This window comes from Theileria parva (genome assembly GCF_000165365.1).
Source record: "Theileria parva strain Muguga chromosome 3 map unlocalized ctg_530, whole genome shotgun sequence".
NCBI classification, from domain to species: Eukaryota; Apicomplexa; class Aconoidasida; order Piroplasmida; family Theileriidae; genus Theileria; species Theileria parva.
The window spans coordinates 1,277,622-1,294,901 of NW_876245.1; the positions used below are offsets into that span (position 1 = coordinate 1,277,622).

At 33.3% G+C, this 17,280-nt stretch overlaps 9 protein-coding genes and 1 non-coding gene across 10 annotated transcripts; 5 read left to right on the forward strand and 5 right to left on the reverse strand.

Moving 5' to 3' along the window:
• Nucleotides 1-129: 129 nt before the first annotated feature.
• TpMuguga_03g00943 lies at nt 130-212 on the reverse strand. The gene has a single exon. It is a non-coding gene; the product is annotated as a tRNA-Leu (tRNA).
• Nucleotides 213-316: 104 nt separating this feature from the next.
• fma2 (metallopeptidase family protein M24) lies at nt 317-2,052 on the reverse strand. Its single transcript, XM_061305736.1, has 6 exons — nt 1,774-2,052; nt 1,524-1,682; nt 1,302-1,466; nt 946-1,233; nt 653-858; nt 317-592 (listed from the first exon to the last, which is right to left on the reverse strand). Exons 1-6 carry the CDS (start codon nt 2,042-2,044, stop codon nt 380-382), a joined length of 1,302 nt encoding a protein of 433 aa, XP_061161069.1. The 5' UTR covers nt 2,045-2,052; the 3' UTR covers nt 317-379.
• A 39-nt stretch (nt 2,053-2,091) lies between these two features.
• Nucleotides 2,092-3,604, forward strand: COX15 (Cytochrome oxidase assembly family protein). The gene is made up of 5 exons (XM_061305737.1): nt 2,092-2,387; nt 2,417-2,565; nt 2,651-2,831; nt 2,887-2,980; nt 3,011-3,604. Exons 1-5 carry the CDS (start codon nt 2,105-2,107, stop codon nt 3,579-3,581), a joined length of 1,278 nt encoding a protein of 425 aa, XP_061161070.1. The 5' UTR covers nt 2,092-2,104; the 3' UTR covers nt 3,582-3,604.
• A 23-nt stretch (nt 3,605-3,627) lies between these two features.
• On the reverse strand, nt 3,628-4,715 carry TpMuguga_03g00595 (Ydr279p protein family (RNase H2 complex component) family protein). The gene has a single exon (XM_758530.2). It carries the CDS (start codon nt 4,537-4,539, stop codon nt 3,643-3,645), a length of 897 nt encoding a protein of 298 aa, XP_763623.1. The 5' UTR covers nt 4,540-4,715; the 3' UTR covers nt 3,628-3,642.
• Nucleotides 4,716-4,750: 35 nt separating this feature from the next.
• On the forward strand, nt 4,751-5,457 carry TpMuguga_03g00596 (uncharacterized protein). The gene has a single exon (XM_758531.2). It carries the CDS (start codon nt 4,796-4,798, stop codon nt 5,363-5,365), a length of 570 nt encoding a protein of 189 aa, XP_763624.1. The 5' UTR covers nt 4,751-4,795; the 3' UTR covers nt 5,366-5,457.
• A 63-nt stretch (nt 5,458-5,520) lies between these two features.
• Nucleotides 5,521-10,216, reverse strand: TpMuguga_03g00597 (uncharacterized protein; the record flags this gene model as incomplete). The annotated part of the gene is made up of 3 exons (XM_758532.1): nt 5,521-6,110; nt 6,190-9,654; nt 9,742-10,216. The coding sequence occupies 3 exons, from the start codon at nt 10,214-10,216 to the stop codon at nt 5,521-5,523; spliced, it is 4,530 nt and encodes a 1,509-aa protein (XP_763625.1).
• A 567-nt stretch (nt 10,217-10,783) lies between these two features.
• On the forward strand, nt 10,784-13,834 carry TpMuguga_03g02635 (BOP1NT (NUC169) domain protein). Its single transcript, XM_758533.2, has 12 exons — nt 10,784-11,214; nt 11,276-11,427; nt 11,468-11,553; nt 11,585-11,662; nt 11,762-11,999; nt 12,068-12,577; nt 12,642-12,710; nt 12,742-12,808; nt 12,856-13,075; nt 13,138-13,281; nt 13,348-13,422; nt 13,454-13,834. The coding sequence occupies exons 1-12, from the start codon at nt 10,944-10,946 to the stop codon at nt 13,611-13,613; spliced, it is 2,070 nt and encodes a 689-aa protein (XP_763626.2). The 5' UTR covers nt 10,784-10,943; the 3' UTR covers nt 13,614-13,834.
• Nucleotides 13,835-13,864: 30 nt separating this feature from the next.
• Nucleotides 13,865-14,357, forward strand: TpMuguga_03g00600 (uncharacterized protein; the record flags this gene model as incomplete). The annotated part of the gene is made up of 2 exons (XM_758535.1): nt 13,865-14,109; nt 14,198-14,357. 2 exons carry the CDS (start codon nt 13,865-13,867, stop codon nt 14,355-14,357), a joined length of 405 nt encoding a protein of 134 aa, XP_763628.1.
• Nucleotides 14,358-14,457: 100 nt separating this feature from the next.
• CBWD2 (CobW/HypB/UreG nucleotide-binding domain protein) lies at nt 14,458-15,796 on the forward strand. Its single transcript, XM_758536.2, has 4 exons — nt 14,458-14,593; nt 14,699-15,098; nt 15,162-15,540; nt 15,586-15,796. The coding sequence occupies exons 1-4, from the start codon at nt 14,543-14,545 to the stop codon at nt 15,779-15,781; spliced, it is 1,026 nt and encodes a 341-aa protein (XP_763629.1). The 5' UTR covers nt 14,458-14,542; the 3' UTR covers nt 15,782-15,796.
• A 63-nt stretch (nt 15,797-15,859) lies between these two features.
• On the reverse strand, nt 15,860-16,969 carry TpMuguga_03g00602 (uncharacterized protein). Its single transcript, XM_758537.2, has 2 exons — nt 16,662-16,969; nt 15,860-16,514 (listed from the first exon to the last, which is right to left on the reverse strand). The coding sequence occupies exons 1-2, from the start codon at nt 16,914-16,916 to the stop codon at nt 15,876-15,878; spliced, it is 894 nt and encodes a 297-aa protein (XP_763630.1). The 5' UTR covers nt 16,917-16,969; the 3' UTR covers nt 15,860-15,875.
• Between the last annotated feature and the right edge of the window lie 311 nt (nt 16,970-17,280).

Here is a 17,280-nt window from a genome sequence, read left to right on the forward strand (position 1 = left end):
CACATATGGAAGTTCAACAAATTTTTAGTTTCCCATTTTCAAAAAATTTTGTTAATTTTAAAATATTATTTCTCTTCATATCCTAGTTTAAAATGAAATCAAGTTAATTTAAAACTTGCGAAAAGATTCTGCACGGAGTGGGGTTCGAACCCACGCGGTCATCAAACCAGAAGATCTTAAGTCTCCCCCCTTAACCACTCGGGCATCCGTGCGATTAACACATCTTAATATTAGGTTTATAAACATTACATTCGTAATACATTTTAATACTCTATTCACACTGATATACGTACATATATACTGATAATATCATATATTGAATACCATAGTATATTATAGTATATTGTTAATGAAACAGTGTTATGTGATTTTACGATGTTTAATAATCATCACCCCTGGATAGGACTTCCTTGCAAGTTGGCCTGAGGAGTATGGTGTGTTCCATCTGAGAAGTAAAACTGTGATTGTTATCGGACAGAGGAGGGTATGGGACAACTATGCCGGCATCAACAAGACTCCTAAGTACCATCGATCCTCTCCTGTTTGTTAAATCATCCAGCCACCTTTTACAAAAGGGGAGTGTAGAAAACTCCTACAACAACATATGTAGTTGTTTATTAAATAACTGAAGTATCCGTTTTATGTTTCTTACCCTGTTGATTACATTAAGGGCCTCACGAGCTGATTTGAGTCTGATAGGGGCGTAAATGGAGTTTGGATTTTTCATATAGTGTGAGCACTCCATTTTTTCAACTACCATTCCACTTCCGGTTGTTGCAAATGTCTCAATCGCAAACACTTCGCCTTCTTCCATTATATCTCTGTTGTTAGTGTTCCCGACTATTGGAACTGCTTTTCCTATATCAGAATATAAAATTTCATTTTGTAACTCTATTGGTTATAAATATTAACTATGAGTTCATAGTAATTGGAAATAAAAATTACCGGCGTGTATGACGTATTGACCGATGTTATGTCCGGTTAGGTTTCTTATTGGCTTAATTTTGTGGGTCTTATTCTTCAGAGTTATCTCATAAGATTCAATTACTTCTTGAATCGCTTCTCCCAGTTCTGATGTTCTTGCATCAATTCCAGCCAACTTTACCCCTGTGTTAGTTGCCTCCTTTGTGGACTCAATTAGTGGGTCATATTTTTCATCGAAAGCTATGGTAAAAGCACTGTCGATTATGTAACCGTTCACATGTGTCCCAAAATCCAACTTCATAACATCGTCTAAAACATTTTATAGACATTATTATACGGTATGAATAGTTTAAATATTGTAATTTAGTAAAAAATACTTTTATGGAAGATGGTTTTATCGCCGTGGTTTGGGGTGTAGTGAGCTGCGCAGGAGTTAAGCGAACAACCAGTAGGAAACCCCCAACCTGACTTAAGTCCCTGAGATTCAATGAGATACTTGGTCTTGAATTCAAGAGCTTGCACAATATCCAAGCAAGATAGTCCTAAAGCAATTTGTAAAATATACGTTGGTCGGTACAAATGTATAGAATAAATCGTACCTGGCTTTATTACAGATTGAATATACCTTCTAGCCTGTCTGTGAACCTCAGCCGCCTTTCTCATATCATTATACCTTTCAAAGGAAAGATTTTCAAGATGGCGTTTTTCCTCATCAGTAGTTCGCTTTTTGTTACCAGACGAATATTCAGAGATCTCTCCTACAATCAGTTTACACATTGTTATATATATAGGACAACATTTAATATGATAACAAAGTTAGCCAAATGAGAGATAATAATTAATATAAACCTTCAGGATATATTCCATTTTTGAATTGTTGAACTACCGTTTTATCGGTAACAAGAGGAGAAGTCCATTCTCCTATTTTTCTAATAGATTCTCCATTTTCAGGATTAAACAGTAAAGGATTTCGAATAGTTATATTTAAAGATTCAAGTTCTAGTATGGCATCATCGAGTTCGTCAATAATCGTTTTTGATTTCTTTTTCTTCTTAGAATCCGATTTATTTTTAACTTCAGACTCCGGAAGAACGACTTCATTTTCAGCTGAATCATTCATTATAAAAAGTATAAACTGTACCATTAATCTATTGGAATGGGGAACATCACTTTTTATAAAATGCCTGGGAAACTAAAATTTTTTCCTAAAACAAGTATTTATGATCAAAAATTCGTTAATTTCCTAAAATCTAGCTTTAGTATTCGTGAACACCGTTGCGTCTCCAAAAATCCTCCTGCTACACATACGGGGGTTAATGTAGGACACGTTTTTCCACCAACGCCCAAGATCCCTAATTTAATCAGGAATGTTGGATTTAGCACTCTTAACTCCACACAATTTGTGTTAGAATCCCCAATTGTTAAAAGAGGATTTGAAAAAAAGGTCGGATGGTGGCTTATGGGTTAGTTTTTTAATTAACATTTGTTAAAGGTTGCTCTGGCTTAACAGCCTTTATTATGGGATTTGGGGCTTATGTTAGGCTCAATGAAAGTGGCCTTTCCATGATTGATTGGAGTTTTTTTGGCCTTCCATTACCTCAAAATGACAGTGATTGGGACTTAGAGTTCCAAAAATACAAAGTATTTGCTTTCTTCTATATCTATTCTTAATTTACATTTCTGTACATTTGCATTTCTTTTACATAGAGTACTAATAATGGGTTAGAAAACCCCTGAATACAAAGGTGTGCACTATGGAATTAGTCTCGAAGAGTACAAGAATATATTTTTGAAGGAGTGGCTCCATAGGATGATAGGGAGGGGTTCTGGCGCTTTTTTTGCACTCGGATGTTTATATTTTTCATTTAAACGCTGTTTAAAACCACGAGGTTATTTACTTCTCACAGGTATACCACTTACCATTCATTTATGTACATTAAAAGGTACTAATAAGTTCTTCAGCAATTGGAACAATCGGTGTGTATCAAGCATTTGTTGGTAAATGGATGGTAGAAAGCGGGTTTTTTGAACCAAAAACTGAGAACAAAACACCTAGGTACCGGGTAATCCACTTATTACTGTTTAGAGTATCTCCATATAGGCTCTGTTTTCACTTTTTTAACGCGCTGGCAATTTACTCTTTATGTTTTTACAACTCAATTAATTTATTGTTTGGAAATCTTAGATCAATTACTCCTTCAAAGGATTTACTAAGGATGAAGTGGTTATCTGGAGCAACTGCTTTTTTGACCTTGCTTACCATGGCTTATGGCACCTTTGTAGCAGGGAACGATTCTGGCTTATCTTACAACACTTGGCCTTTAATGGATGGAAAATTTGCACCAGATCAAGTCTTAAGCATTAAGAGCCCTAGACAATTTTTTGAAAATGATGCCGTTCTACAGTTTAATCACAGAAATCTGGCATATTTAACAGTTCTAAGCTCGTTGGTTACGCTTGTATTGTCAAAGAAGTTAAATGTGCCCAGATCAGTGAGTAAGTTGTCAATGGGAGTTTTACACGCTTCACTTTTACAGGGCCTTATTGGAGTTTTGACGGTATTAAACCAAGTACCTTTACACGGAGCTTTAGCTCATCATTTTAATGCAGTTGTTCTTTGGTCAGTAATTCTAGCTCTATTGAGAGTTTTAAAGTAATTTTTATAGAGATTTCTACAAAATACATATTTATTAACATATACAGTATATGTACAATGTATTACTTTGGTTTAAAAAAGGAAGTGATGGTTGAAGTCCCTTTGGGGATATGTTTAATTTTAGGTCGTTTAGACTTTGTAGTAATCATTTGGGGGTTCCTTGGGATTATAATAGGCTTAGAAATGGTGTCCAGAATATCAGATGGTATAATATGCTTGAAAGCAGTAGGGGATAATAACGATTTTATAATTGACCAACAGAATCTTCTGCACATACTCTCATCAATTCTTACTAAATTTTTGCGATGGGTTTGTGATTTATTAGTTTGTATATTCGAATATGTTGAGATAAAAATATTATTACCAATGGCGTATTTAACCATATTTTTAACCTTAAACTTGAGCAAATGTGTAAGTTTCAAATCGTTCGGCTTAAAGAGAAACTCGTTCCCATCTGAAGATTCCATAACGTCAGACAAGTACTTCATTCTATCCTTCACCTTATTTACATTGTTTTGCCACAGATACATTGCAGAAGACTGTAAGTTGGTCAATGTGTAGTCTCCAGATTTCCCCGAGTAGAACTCAATTATCCTGGAAACCATGGTTAAATACTTATTTTTATCTTGATATAGAATTGAAATAAAAATAAATATTACATCAAAATCGAAAGTGGCATAAACGAAATCAATTGAAGTTAAAATATTACAAACAAAAAAATTTACAGGGTTAAGATTTGGGATTATTCCCCGGAGCCTATAAAATTTATTATTGCAAAAAACAAAATAATCAGGGTCTAAAGGATTACTAGGACTTGGAAGGAAGACTATTTCGTACCCTTTTTCGGGATTTAAGGAAACATCGGAAATGAGCAAGTGCGATTTTGTCTTAAACTCAAATTCTTTATCAGACTCACTGGAAGATTCACTCGAGTTTAAAATTGAGGAGCCTAGAATCATGTTAAATTAGAAGTAATAAGGGAATAGTATGCAACATTGATATCTTGTTTTAGTTCAGGGGTGGAACAAAAAAATAAAATTAAAATTCAATAATAGTTATTACAATCAACCTAATATTACAAAATATTAATATGTGACACGATTCAAAAAATAACAAAAAAGTATTTTTTTGAAATTATCCAAATGTGTGACCCAATAGTTAAAATTTTAATGGGTAAGTGAAGTTAACTTTTGTTTATTTTTTCAAATATATTTAATGGCTTCTTTTGACGATTTTTTTGGTGATAAAACTCACATTCCTGATAGTAATATTTCAAGTAATAATCCAAAAGATGCTGGAATAACTAACACCAGCACTTTTGACAAAAATCACTCAATTCCCTCCTCTGAAAGTAAACAAAATTCAGAAGAACCATTGAATTTATCTCAGGTTAACCAAAAAAAATCTTCGATTAAACCAGAGAATGTAAAGTCGTCAAATCCATACGAAGTTTGGCAGAGAAATTTTACCGAAAGAATCGAAAGACTAAAAATTAAAGAGGCTGAAGAAATTGAAATTAGGACTAAACTAGCAGCAGCAGAACTTGAACAATGGCATAAAAATCGCAAATTACAAATAGATGCTAAGCTCAAAAATCTGTTAGATGAAGAACCCTCCGTAGATTCAGTCAATCGCAACGAATTCAACTGGATTACTGCTTCAAAATATTTAGAATCAAGTGATTTTTTCTTAAAAGACCAATCTGGAGGTCAGAATCAAAAACTTATCGAAATGATTATGAAAAAGAAACAAATTCTTGAAAAATCGCTAAATTCCAAAAAATAGAAATAATTATTTTAAGATAAAACTTCTTTATTTTGTAATAATCAACATCGGATGATGAAAAAATCATTAAATTAATGTACTTTATCCAGTTATATTACATGAAACACAGTATATTAACAGTATTAGCAATATATATATAACATTGATATTATTTATTAAGTTTGATGATAAATCATTCTCGGATAATTGATGTTTGCTCTGAGTGAAAAATCGAATTCAGGGTGATTCTTATACGTTTCAGGTGAGTGTACCTTAGTTCCCAAACTTTGTGATGATGAATTATAAATCGATAGTAGTCGCTCATATTTAGTCTCTATAAGACCCGTTTCTCTGTTTTCATTGTGATCGTCATTGTTGAGATTATGATTATAACTGAGAAAATCGTTTTGTAGAGAATTGTCAGAATTAAGTAGTGCATTTAGGGACTCTTTCAGGCTGGAAATTTCCCTAGATAACTGGTCATTTTCCCTTAGTAGCTGGTACTGTCTGTTATAAAGTGATTTGGACTCTGACTCGAAGGTGAACCTTTCTCTCTCAATCTGTTCATTAAGAGCTTGTTGGATCCTCTGAGAGTTGTTTCGTTCCATCATTATCTGATCACTTAGGTTGCGATTTTCCTGCAGTAGAAAATCTTGGTTCTCTTTCAATTGATCCAGTGAAACCAGTTTTGTCTGAAGAACCTTTATCATCTGGTCCTTTTCCAACGAATGCTTCATAAATGAGTCCTTTAATTTTGACACATTCTCTATAACCATATATAACACGGCTTTAAAAGTATGTAAGTAAATACTAAAAATATATAACTATAAGGTTATGTGCGGTACCTTCGGAAAGTGAGTTGTCTGAAGTGGAAGCAACAAGTGTGTTGATTTTGGAAATGATCATGGAACAAGTAGTAGGGCCGGTCATTTGTAGAGCATGAATGACTCTTAGTAATTGACAGTTTCGTTTGGCAAGTTTTGCTTTCGACAGCAGTATCGATCTAATAAGAGTCCTTACTAGAACAGAATTATTTTTGTGAGCCATAAGAGTAACCTTTACCTTATTAATAGCTAATTCTTTCCTTAGTTTATTGTAGGAGTAAAGGACCCAGAATAGTCTTGCAACTGCCTTTGAATGCAATTCCTGAAGTTTGGCTTCCCTAAGGTCATTATCTGCCTTGAACTTGTCAACACAGTATTTGAAGGCCTGTAATTGGCGTAATAGCTCTTCATTCTCGTCTGATTTGATCTGGTATTCACGTCTAAGGCCCTCATCAAAGTTTTTAAATTTCTTTAGTGAGATTTCAACTGCCTCGTATGAAGTTCTTAGATAATTGTAGTCTCTTAAAAGAGTCTCATAACTGTTTTTTATATCAATTCTATCCTTCTTAATATTGTTAACCTCCTTGTCTTTGTCACTCAAACGTGAAGTTAAATTGATATTATCTTTAGTTTTGTCTTCTAGAACTTTTTTGACACCTAAGAGTTCGTTTCGCAAAGAATGATTAATGCTCTCGACCCTTTCAACGCTGGATTGAAGTTGCTGGTATTTTGATTCAAGTTTGAGTTTCTCAACCCTTGAAGTCTCAAATGAAGTTTTGAAATGTACAAGCTCAGTCTTAGTGGTCTCCAAATTTTTTAACAGCACCGTATTGTTGTTTTCCAATATTGACATCTTAGACTCTAGTTTTTCAGTTTTATTCTCATAATCTGATAACAACAATTTAGTTTGCCTCAGTTCCTCATTTAGTCTCACGTCATTGGTCCTTAATAGTTTAACTTCCCCTAATAATTGTAATTCCTTCGTTCTTAATAATTTGTTCTCGGCGGTTAGTTGATGTTCTTTGGTCCTTAGCATTTTAATTTCATTTGATAGCTGATGCTCATTTGAGGACAATGCCTTATTCTCACTGGTTAATTTAACATTGGATTCTCTTAACTCTGCAACCATTTCTAAGTTTGTTTGATGGTCTAGCTCTATAATATGTAGTTTTTCATTTAATGATCTGACGTTGTTGGATAGAACTTCGTTTTCAGACCTGAGTTCTTCAGTTTGAGCCTTGAGCTTATTATAATTGGTTTTCTCAGTCTTTTCAGTTTCCTTAGAAATTTGAAGCTTGTTATATTCATCTTCTAGCTTTGAAAATTGTTGTACTGCTTCAACTTTCTCACGACCCAGACGCTTGATTACCATTTTATGTTGTTCTAGAGTCTCATTTAGCTTTATTCTTTCTTGTTCCATCATTTTTATAGTCGTGTTGTTTTCATTTATAGTTGATCTAAGCTTATCTTCAGACAAGAAATTGTTATTTATTACATCTTCCAACTCATACTTATGGTTAGATTTCAAGTTTTTTATTTGTTGCCTCAACTTTGATATTTTACTCTTGTATTTTGCAATCTCTTCGTATAAAAAATCATTCTTATTGATTAACTCGTTAAAATCGTTCAACAAATTGTTTAATTCGGGTCTTTCAGATGGGATGCTAGAGGTTGAAGATTCTTGATCCTTTTCTTCGGTCATTTTAATTTCCTTTGAGTCCTCTTTAGTTGGCCTTTTAGCTCCATACCAACATTTTTGTAACATCTTATTGGCTAGTACATGATTGTTACATAAAAGTTCATCATTAAAAAAACTAGAGGAATTTTCTGAAAAATCACTTAAATTATCAGTTTCTGGAACTGATTCACTCAACCTATCTTCAACGTCTTCGACTACTTCGTTTTTACAATCCTCGATTTCCTTAACTAGGTTGGTGTTATTTTCAACTGTGTTAACAGAGTCAAATTCCTTGTTAGGTGTTTTAATAAAGGATTCTGAAGCTCTTTCTAAAGCTTCTGCGTATTCTTCAACAAAACCATCTGCATCACTGTCAACCAGTTCTGCGGGTTGAACTACATCGGTCACACCTGTTAAATTTTCTTTATTTAATTTTACGTTATCAAGGGATAGGTCACCAGAGCGATTAACAGAAAATGGATAAGAAGAATTATTGAAAAGGGCTTTATCAAGACCTAATAATGATTCCTTGGTTTTATTGAAGGGCTTAAGTTGTAAATCATCAAGTTTGACATCTGTAAATTTATCATTAAATTCTAGTAATTGGCTATCAGAGACTGAATCAGTAATAGAACCAAAATTCTCATTTTCAAAATTTGAAAAATTGTTTGGATTATTAATTGAAGCTTGAGAATCAAAACTCAAAAGATCGTTTGTTGACATGCTCCCGAAACTTTTGTTTGCCATTAATTTGTTTTTTTGGGTTTTAGTCATATTATCCTTAACAGGAGAATTTCTATCCTCTGAAAATAAGTTTGGAAGTGGATTGGAAAGCTGGTTACTGTTGACTAAAGGACCATCTCCCTTATTTGGTTGACCATTTAATGAAATAGAGGGCGGAACTTTGTCCCCAGAGACCATATCTGAAGAACTGGGTAAACTAATTGCTTCTGTGTTCTTATTAATCACGTTGGTAAGAGAACCTAAAATATTTGTTAAACTTGGGAGCTCAGATTCTTTTTCTTTAACTTCTTTTTGTACCAATTTGTCAATTTCAGCGTCATTAATCCTTTTCATTGGCGATAAATTAGGTTGGTTATCCAATAGGTTTAAACTTGCTGAAAGTGGTGAACAAACCTGACCTGGAATACAGACCCCCTCGTTTATTCTCAGATTTGATGCATATTTATATGCGATTGAGCTATAATTAACCTGATTAATACCTCCATCAACACATTTAATAGATGATCTAGGATATCTAACAGGCGGTTCAATGTATCTAATGGGTGATATAATACGGTTGGGAGGGAATTCAGAGGGTGAAACAGTATTCATAGGTGGAACTAACTTTTTAGTCTCTCTATTAAGCCGTTCTTTGGCAGTATTAGCAAAGAGTTTCTCCTTTAACGGGGAATTATTTACGTTGGGCTCAAGTTTTTGTTCTGGTCTAAGAATTTTATAGAAGTTTAAGGAAAGCCTGTTTATTTTGGGCCCTTTCCTCTCGACAGCTTGGAACAGCTTTTGAATTAAATCAGTTGAGGTGTTGATCACATTGAATCCCTCTTCTAAGCCTATCCTAAGACTGTAGGAATCAAGACGATCATTTAAGTTCCTAACACTTCTAGGTTCCTCAGCATACTTGTTTCCCACTAATCTACCTTCTTGTGTGTTGCCCAATTCTCCGGTGTTAAAAACTGATTTATGAACATTTGTATGGTTGTTAAATAAGTAATATAGGTGCGAATTAATAGGAGTGTTATGGCTATTTCCGTCACAATCCAAAGGAAACCTAGAAACGCTTCTTACACCTAAACAGTAAATTATAAATGTATATCTTGTTATTATACATATGCAATATATATATATATATAAAGGTATTTAGCAAAATAAAATACCTTGGAGTCCAATATTACTAGTGTTATTCTTGAACCTATTGTAAGAATTAATATAAGAAGTAGGATTTGGGTTGCTAATTTTGTTCTTTTGTGAACACTCAACTCTCTTTAATACGATTTCAAGGGGGAGGTGAAAGGAGGCCAAAGATTTAGCCAGAAGTTTTAGAACCCATTCACTTTTGTAAATGTCAAATACTGACAAATTCTTATCGATGAAGTTGTAGAGTTCAGATGCTAGTTGTTTCGCAGTGGAGGAATCACCGAATACAAAGACCGATAGGATTTGTGATTTCAACCTGTTTGTAAGTAAGGAAAGTTGGGGTATCAAAATGGTTCCTTGTGAAAGCATCACCACTGAGCTGGTTGGTTCAAAAATCACAAGATAAGGTGCAGTATCAAGACTCTCGAAATTACGATGAGATGCCTTCCAGCTCATGGGACCATGCAAAATGGCCCGGTACAAAACTTTTGACATTTTCCGGATTAAAATAAAGCACAAAATATAAAATTGATTTTATTTAATCTAAAACGGAAAAGATAAGATGATAATATTCAAACACATATTTGAGACTAATAATAAATTTAGGAAAAAACGAGATCCTTAAAAAATCAAAATAATTTTATCATTTAAACAATACAAAAGGGGTAAGATCTATGAGATAATTAAGTAATATTAAAGGTAATCTAACGTTAAGGCCAAAAATCAAGTTCGATAGCCTGCAAAAATGTGCGAGTTAATGTTGTATACTCTTGTAAATTTACATAGGAATTTCTCTTAGTTTTAAATATGATTTTTTAAAAACTAAGTGGAATCTAACAGAATTGTCTCATTTTTACTTTTTTTCAGGCAAATAATACACATCTAGATATATTTCATAGACAACTGTTTTAAACTTAATTTATGTTTTAATCTAGTAATTTTATTTTAATTAATTTATTAACTTCATTAATTAAATTGTTCAGATTAATTTATGAATTTATATTTTGTAACTTAATTAAGAAATTAGTGGTGTTATTAATATTATTTAGATGATTGGAATGACGAAATTTGTAAATTATTTTAGTTAATCATCTATGTAGAGTAGCTAGTAAAATATTGTTTAAATTTGTCAGTTAATAAAAATTTAAACCTTATGTTTGTAAAATTAAAACTAAATTCTGTAGTTTCACCTCCCTTGTAAATTTACTTAAAAAATGGCAAAATGAGTAAAGAAATCAACACACACCAAAAATCCGATTCAACTGATATTGACTTGGATGATTTGAGCACTAGACCAAATTCTAGAAGTAACTCAAAAACACGAAGAAATAATTTAAATAAAAAAATCAAATTTAAGGATTCCGGCCAATTACAAGAAAATGAACTGGACTATTCCCATTCGGACGATATATTTGATTCAGATGAGGGAGAAGGTGATATAAATAGAACTGGAAATGTACCAATTAATTGGTATGAAACCGAGGATCACATAGGTATTGATTTATCTATTCATCAAATCCATATTATATAATTAGGAAAACAAGTATTTATTAGGATACACGGCTGAGGGTAAAAAACTAATAAAAGAGTTGGATTCCACACAGTTAGGCCAGCTTATTTTCAATTCTGAGAATCCTGATGCCTGGAGAACTATAATTGATCCGAGGAATAATCGCACAATTAGACTTAATGATGAAGATATAAAGGTGTTTTAACCTTCTATTATATTAATTTATCAAAATTTAGATAATTAGAAGGATAAGAAAGGGAGTGTACCCATCGGAAGCATATGACCCAGAATCTGTAACTATCGAATTTGATAACAGGGACTCGTAAGTCACAATCACAATTATTTGTTCCTAGGATACACCCAGTTTCATTTGAACTTCCACCCAAAAATAGGTTCCTCCCTTCTAAATGGGAAGCCATTAAAATCGCCAAGTACCACTTTACAAATTGTCAATTCTATTATTTAATTATCCATTTCCTACTATTTTATCACCTTAATATGGAATATAAAATATATATTTATGTGTTTAGGTTAGTTAAGTTGATAAAGAGTGGAAACGTATATACTTCTGAACAGAGGAGACTGAACGAACTCAAGAAACCGGAGGATTCGGAAGGTGTAGAGGATATTTGGGAGGACTCAATATATGACGTGGATCCTACAACCGCAAAGAGGAGTGTTAAAAATGAAATAAAACCGCCTAAAATAGAACTACCTTCCAATTCCGAGTCCTACAATCCACCTGAAGAATATTTACTCAATGAAGAGGTATTTTTTACACTTATTATATATTCATCTATATGTATTACTATAAATGAGGTGTATAATTTTATTAGGAAACCAAGGAGTGGGAAGAAACGCCAGACCATGAAAGGGCAATGAATTATCTACCAACACAATACAACAGTTTGAGATTAGTTCCGAACTATCACAACTTGATAGTGGAAAGGTTTAAGAGGTGTTTACAACTTCTTATGTGTCCCCGAGCAGTGAAACTTAAGATGAATGTAGATCCAGACTCACTGTTGTCAGAGTTGCCAAGTCCTTCAGAACTTGGTCCTTATCCTAAAAAAATCAGTGTTGAATATAGGTTTAAAGGATTGAAAAAGATTTCACTTGACTCCACAGGCAGATTTTTGGCTGTTTCGTCCTCAAAATCAGTTAATATATGCGATGTTTTAACAGGGATTTCATTCCTAACTCTTGATTTCCTGGATGTTCATGACCTTTTGTGGCACCCTATATTTCAAGCCTTAATTATATCACACCAAAATTACGTCACCGCCTTACCAGTTGATTTGCCAAATAAATTTCACCCTGACTCAGTACAATCCAATGATATTACAGTAAGCTTAGCTAAATAACAGATACTAGTGTATATATTATTGATTTTTCACACTAATGAATTAGAACTATGAAAAGGCAGTAAAATACTTAAGTATGGACTCTCCCAAGGGTAACTGGAAGCCATATAAGAAGGTAACAATAAGGTAAAATTTTATTATGTTAGGATAAATATGAGGGATTAACAATTCAACATAAATACCCAGTTAAATATATGTCAATACACCCTGGAGGTAAGATTCTATATACTTTAACTCAGTAATATGATTCATTAATGCAGGAAATTATCTAGTTTGTGTTTGTCCAGATTCAGCAGAGACTATTAACCAATGCATTTTGCATTGTTTTCCTAAACGAAGTTCCATGAACCTTGGGAACAAAGTGTCTAACAACAAGATGAAACTGGCAATATTCCACCCAACCGAACCGAAGCTAATAATAGCATTCACAAGAAATATAAGAGTCTATAACCTTACCACCAAAGCTGGTCATGATAACAAGTATTATTTCTCTCACCAATTAATTAAACTTATAGATAACCGTAATTTATGTGTTTATTCAGGTTGGAAGAGGAGAGCAAGTTCACAGGATTAGACTCACCTGTTTCAATTGACACTAATGGAACATATCTGTTGACCGGAGATGAACTAGGGAAACTCACAATGTTCGATCAGGAGATATCCTCATTTCCATATAAATCATTCAGGTACTTTTTTACATAGTCTCTCCTGTTTTACATAAATATACAGTACACATTTGCATTTGATTATAGTTTTGAGAACGAGTCCATAATAAAGGTTCAAATTCATAAGAAGTTGCCTTTGGTCCTAGTGGCATATAGTAACTGGTACGTTTATACTTAATATACAATTCATTAGTGTAAAATGTTTTCATCTGAGTACTACCCAGGAAAACGAAGTTTTATTTGTCCCTCTTGGTGAATTAAAGCTTGGGGAGAAAATTACGGATTGTACGTGGCATAACACCGAACCCTGGTTATACACAACCACTAATAAAGAAGCCATCATGTGGGTCTGATACACCCGGTTGATTTAACACATAATTTGATATATTCGAAAATCTGTTAAAAATAATCATACATATGTGGAATCTCCAAGATTTTACGATTTCATAAATCTTTCGGATGTAAATTGTGAAAAGTCATAAAATAAAAAATGAGGGTTGACACTGATCCCTGAGACGGGGAGTTATAGATTAATTTGAAATAAATTAATTTTATTTGTGTAAAAATTACATAGGTTTGGAATCTTAAATATTTAAAATAAAAAATGTCCACAGATCAGGATGAGATAGCTCAAGTTTTGAAAAAGGAGATGGATCAAGGACTTGGAGATTCTCTAACTGACGAAAACACAGAAGCTATAAAGAGTTTTAGGTCTCTACTGAAAAAATACCAGAATTTGGTAATCGAATATCACAACCACAACATCGAGTCTAAAAGATACATTGAAATGATCTTGGATAAAAACAATAGGCTGAGAGAAATCAACAAAAAATTGGAGCATGAAAACATGTTAGTGATTTACGTAGATTATACTGAAAATATTTTACCCAGACAACATAGTTATACAAATATTGTAAAGTATGATAATAATTTACAGGATATTGAAGGGGAAGATTAATAGTATGGCAAGGAAACTAGAAGCACTGGATTGTTTGGAATGGGAAACTGGATGTTTAAAAACGCGTGGTGTCAAAATTAATAAAAACGAAAATAGCGGCGGTTTCCCTGTCAATTGCTCTAATTTGAGAGACCAATAGCTGGAAAAAGTTAAAATTAATTAAATTTTTTAAAAAATAAATTTATAAAAATGTGGTTGATTTTGAACGCAAGAATTGTAAGGCTCGAACAAAGCAAAAACACTTTTTTCATTTTAACAAATGTAATATAGATTGTGATATTAATATATTTTTAAAGTTCTGGGATATTTCCATTTGAATTCAAAATGGATAAAATTCCAGTAACTATCATCACTGGATTCCTGGGAACCGGAAAGGTTTCATAATATACTTTATTTCCTTTACACATTTCCCATTAATTACATAAATATTATAGTACACTTTAATATATATACATTACTTCCTTGTTAATGTAGGTTTAGACAACATTGATTAGAAGAATTTGCTCTGAGTTAACTCATAAGAGAGTCGGGATTATTCAAAATGAGTTTTCTGACTTTATGGGAATTGAGAAACCAATTTTACTGAAAACTGGAGCCACAGTTTATGAACTTCCTAATGGCTGTCTTTGTTGCAGTGCTAAATCAGATTTGGTTTCAGCTCTGGATTTATTCCTACAGTTGAGTGATAAGATAGACTGGATTATCATAGAATCCTCGGGTACTTCTGACCCAGTCGCCCTCACTGGTAACCTTTGGCTCGATGATAATCTTGAATCTAAATTAAAACTTGACGGAGTCGTTTCAATCACAGATGTTAACACCCTTAACTTGTTTCTGTCATATAAATCTAAACATTCTTACAAAAATCAGTCATTAAATGGTAATTCTAATCCTATCTATATATACTATATAGTTAATACATATAATCCTATAATAAACTTAGATGAGGTTTCAAGGTGTGAAGGAGAATATTCTGAGCTATTTGAAACATTTTCTAAGCAGTTATCCGTGGGAGACTTGATAGTTGTCAATAAGACTGACATAAATCCCTTGTCAAATGAGCTTAGAAAATACCTGAAATCTGTAAATAGTAGTAATGTAGTTGAATGTGTGAGGTGCGATTTTGATCTTAAGCTTCTTTTCGACCTCGGAACCTTCGATACTAAAAAGTTACTCTCTGGTGATACAAATTCTGAGAAGTTTTCTGTTCATGTTCAGAGCAAACTCACCAGCATTTGTATAAAGAGTTTAAGAGTGTATTCATTAAAGTATATAAACGACACTGTTTCATCCCTTCTATGGGAAAAAGATGATATTTACCGGTAATTTCCACCTTTAATTCTTTTTTCAATATTTAATTTTTTCAGATGTAAGGGTATTTTCAGAGCCATTAATGATTGCTCACTTATTTCCAAGGATGACGAAACCGTCTCAACATTTGAGTTACAGGGGATTGGGAAACTTTACGAGATTAATCCCGTGGAGGCTGGCATATCTGAAAACATCTTTCTTTTTATCGGAAACCAACTAAACAGACCCGTTTTAAATGAACTATTTCTCTAATCAATTATAAAACTATATACACTATATACTATACACTTTATACTAGTGGTAATATACATTATATACTATACTAGTGTATTAGTAATTCATAATATTAAGTTTTTAGTGTTAACTTGAGTCCGTAGTTGACATCTGGCTCGTGTAACGGACTCTTTCCGTTAAAGTCAAATCCGAAAAGGAAAGTGACTAATGAGTTGAATTTCTGGCAGAATGAGAGTGCGACTCTGGCTTCATTGTCGACTTTAGCCTTGACAAAGGAGGCGTGAGGGTCGTCCAAAGTGGTCAGGTTCCAATGAGCTCCAAAGGCCAGTTTGGTCTTTTTCTCCTTCAACAGGTGTTCGAATGATACACCCAAAACAGCGGGCTTAACTGATTCGTTTTTAGAGACGTGTACGTTACCAACAAGGCGGTTTAGATACTCGTCCTTATTTCCGAACAGTCTCAGTGCCAATAAAAAGTTGTTATTTCCAAATTCCCTTTTGTAGGCGGACCCAACAGTAACATTTAACTTGCCGAGTTTTTGGCCTGAAACTTCAGCTCCTAACAAACACCTGTGCATTGAGCCAAATCTCAACAGCGAGAAGAAATTATACTCAAAGTCCAGAGGCTTTAACTCTAGCCTGCTCCACAGTAACTTATTCTCCACCTGCGAAGACAACAGAAAGTGGTGATGGTTCTTGTCGGTGTCGAACAAATATTTCGAGCCAACGGTGGCATCAGGAAAAAAAGGCAGCTACAAAATACAGTAAACAAAGATATTATATATTAAATAGGAGAGTATTGGAGGTTAAATTAATATATAAAATATAATATGATAATTATGTGTATAAATTAGTAAGGGAAAATAGATAAATGTGATTTGAATGTGTTTGGAAAGTACCCTGGTTGTAACATCCAAATGGTGAACTCCTGTGGAGTTTAAACTGAGTTCAGTTGCGAAATTGTGGAAAACATTTTTAAGGGTGACTAGTCCTGCTAGTTCCTCACCCCTAGTCAAGCGAAAGTCCGATGACATGTCGAGCGTCGGCTCTTTTGAAAGAGTCTCGACATGCCAAACATTGTTGTGTGGAAAGTCTTTTTCAAAAAGGTCAACTGAGGGACCTGCCAAAAGTTTTTCGAACTTCAAGGTGGACATTTTTAATAAATAATATGTGTAGCACCACAAGTTAAATAGGGTATTAATAGGGTCCGTCAAAGCTGTTAACTTGGCTGAATTGAGACAATACTTTTTCCTCGTTGGTTTTAATCAATTTCTTAGATTTTTACAAAACTATGAAATTTGACCAATTAACTACGATAGTGCTTATGGAATCTTTATAAAAAACTAATTTATTCCACTAAACTAACTTACAAACAATATAATATTTAACAAGATAGATAAGGATACGAATCTATAAATAGAGAAGTTCTTAACAATTATTTGCAACATTTTCATTTATCCAGATATCTGATAATTGATAAATTCAGTTTAAATCTCAATTTTTTATCAGCTACACATA

What these genes read in the sequence shown, in the direction of transcription:
- TpMuguga_03g02635 (XM_758533.2), top strand. Translation starts at nt 10,944, where the DNA reads ATGAGTAAAGAAATCAACACACACCAAAAATCCGATTCAACTGATATT. An exon ending in GAATTTGATAACAGGGACTC is followed by an intron (nt 11,554 to 11,584) that starts GTAAGTCACAAT and finishes ATTTGTTCCTAG; the next exon opens with GATACACCCAGTTTCATTTG. An exon ending in AAAGCTGGTCATGATAACAA is followed by an intron (nt 13,076 to 13,137) that starts GTATTATTTCTC and finishes GTGTTTATTCAG; the next exon opens with GTTGGAAGAGGAGAGCAAGT.
- TpMuguga_03g00602 (XM_758537.2), bottom strand. Translation starts at nt 16,916, where the DNA reads ATGTCCACCTTGAAGTTCGAAAAACTTTTGGCAGGTCCCTCAGTTGAC. An exon ending in ATTTGGATGTTACAACCAGG is followed by an intron (nt 16,515 to 16,661) that starts GTACTTTCCAAA and finishes TGTATTTTGTAG; the next exon opens with CTGCCTTTTTTTCCTGATGC.
- CBWD2 (XM_758536.2), top strand. Translation starts at nt 14,543, where the DNA reads ATGGATAAAATTCCAGTAACTATCATCACTGGATTCCTGGGAACCGGA. An exon ending in GATTCCTGGGAACCGGAAAG is followed by an intron (nt 14,594 to 14,698) that starts GTTTCATAATAT and finishes ATGTAGGTTTAG; the next exon opens with ACAACATTGATTAGAAGAAT. An exon ending in CAAAAATCAGTCATTAAATG is followed by an intron (nt 15,099 to 15,161) that starts GTAATTCTAATC and finishes TAATAAACTTAG; the next exon opens with ATGAGGTTTCAAGGTGTGAA.
- fma2 (XM_061305736.1), bottom strand. Translation starts at nt 2,044, where the DNA reads ATGAATGATTCAGCTGAAAATGAAGTCGTTCTTCCGGAGTCTGAAGTT. An exon ending in TAAAACCATCTTCCATAAAA is followed by an intron (nt 1,234 to 1,301) that starts GTATTTTTTACT and finishes AAAATGTTTTAG; the next exon opens with ACGATGTTATGAAGTTGGAT. An exon ending in CCCTTAATGTAATCAACAGG is followed by an intron (nt 593 to 652) that starts GTAAGAAACATA and finishes ATGTTGTTGTAG; the next exon opens with GAGTTTTCTACACTCCCCTT.
- TpMuguga_03g00596 (XM_758531.2), top strand. Translation starts at nt 4,796, where the DNA reads ATGGCTTCTTTTGACGATTTTTTTGGTGATAAAACTCACATTCCTGAT.
- COX15 (XM_061305737.1), top strand. Translation starts at nt 2,105, where the DNA reads ATGCCTGGGAAACTAAAATTTTTTCCTAAAACAAGTATTTATGATCAA. An exon ending in GGTCGGATGGTGGCTTATGG is followed by an intron (nt 2,388 to 2,416) that starts GTTAGTTTTTTA and finishes CATTTGTTAAAG; the next exon opens with GTTGCTCTGGCTTAACAGCC. An exon ending in AGGTTATTTACTTCTCACAG is followed by an intron (nt 2,832 to 2,886) that starts GTATACCACTTA and finishes TAAGTTCTTCAG; the next exon opens with CAATTGGAACAATCGGTGTG.
- TpMuguga_03g00595 (XM_758530.2), bottom strand. Translation starts at nt 4,539, where the DNA reads ATGATTCTAGGCTCCTCAATTTTAAACTCGAGTGAATCTTCCAGTGAG.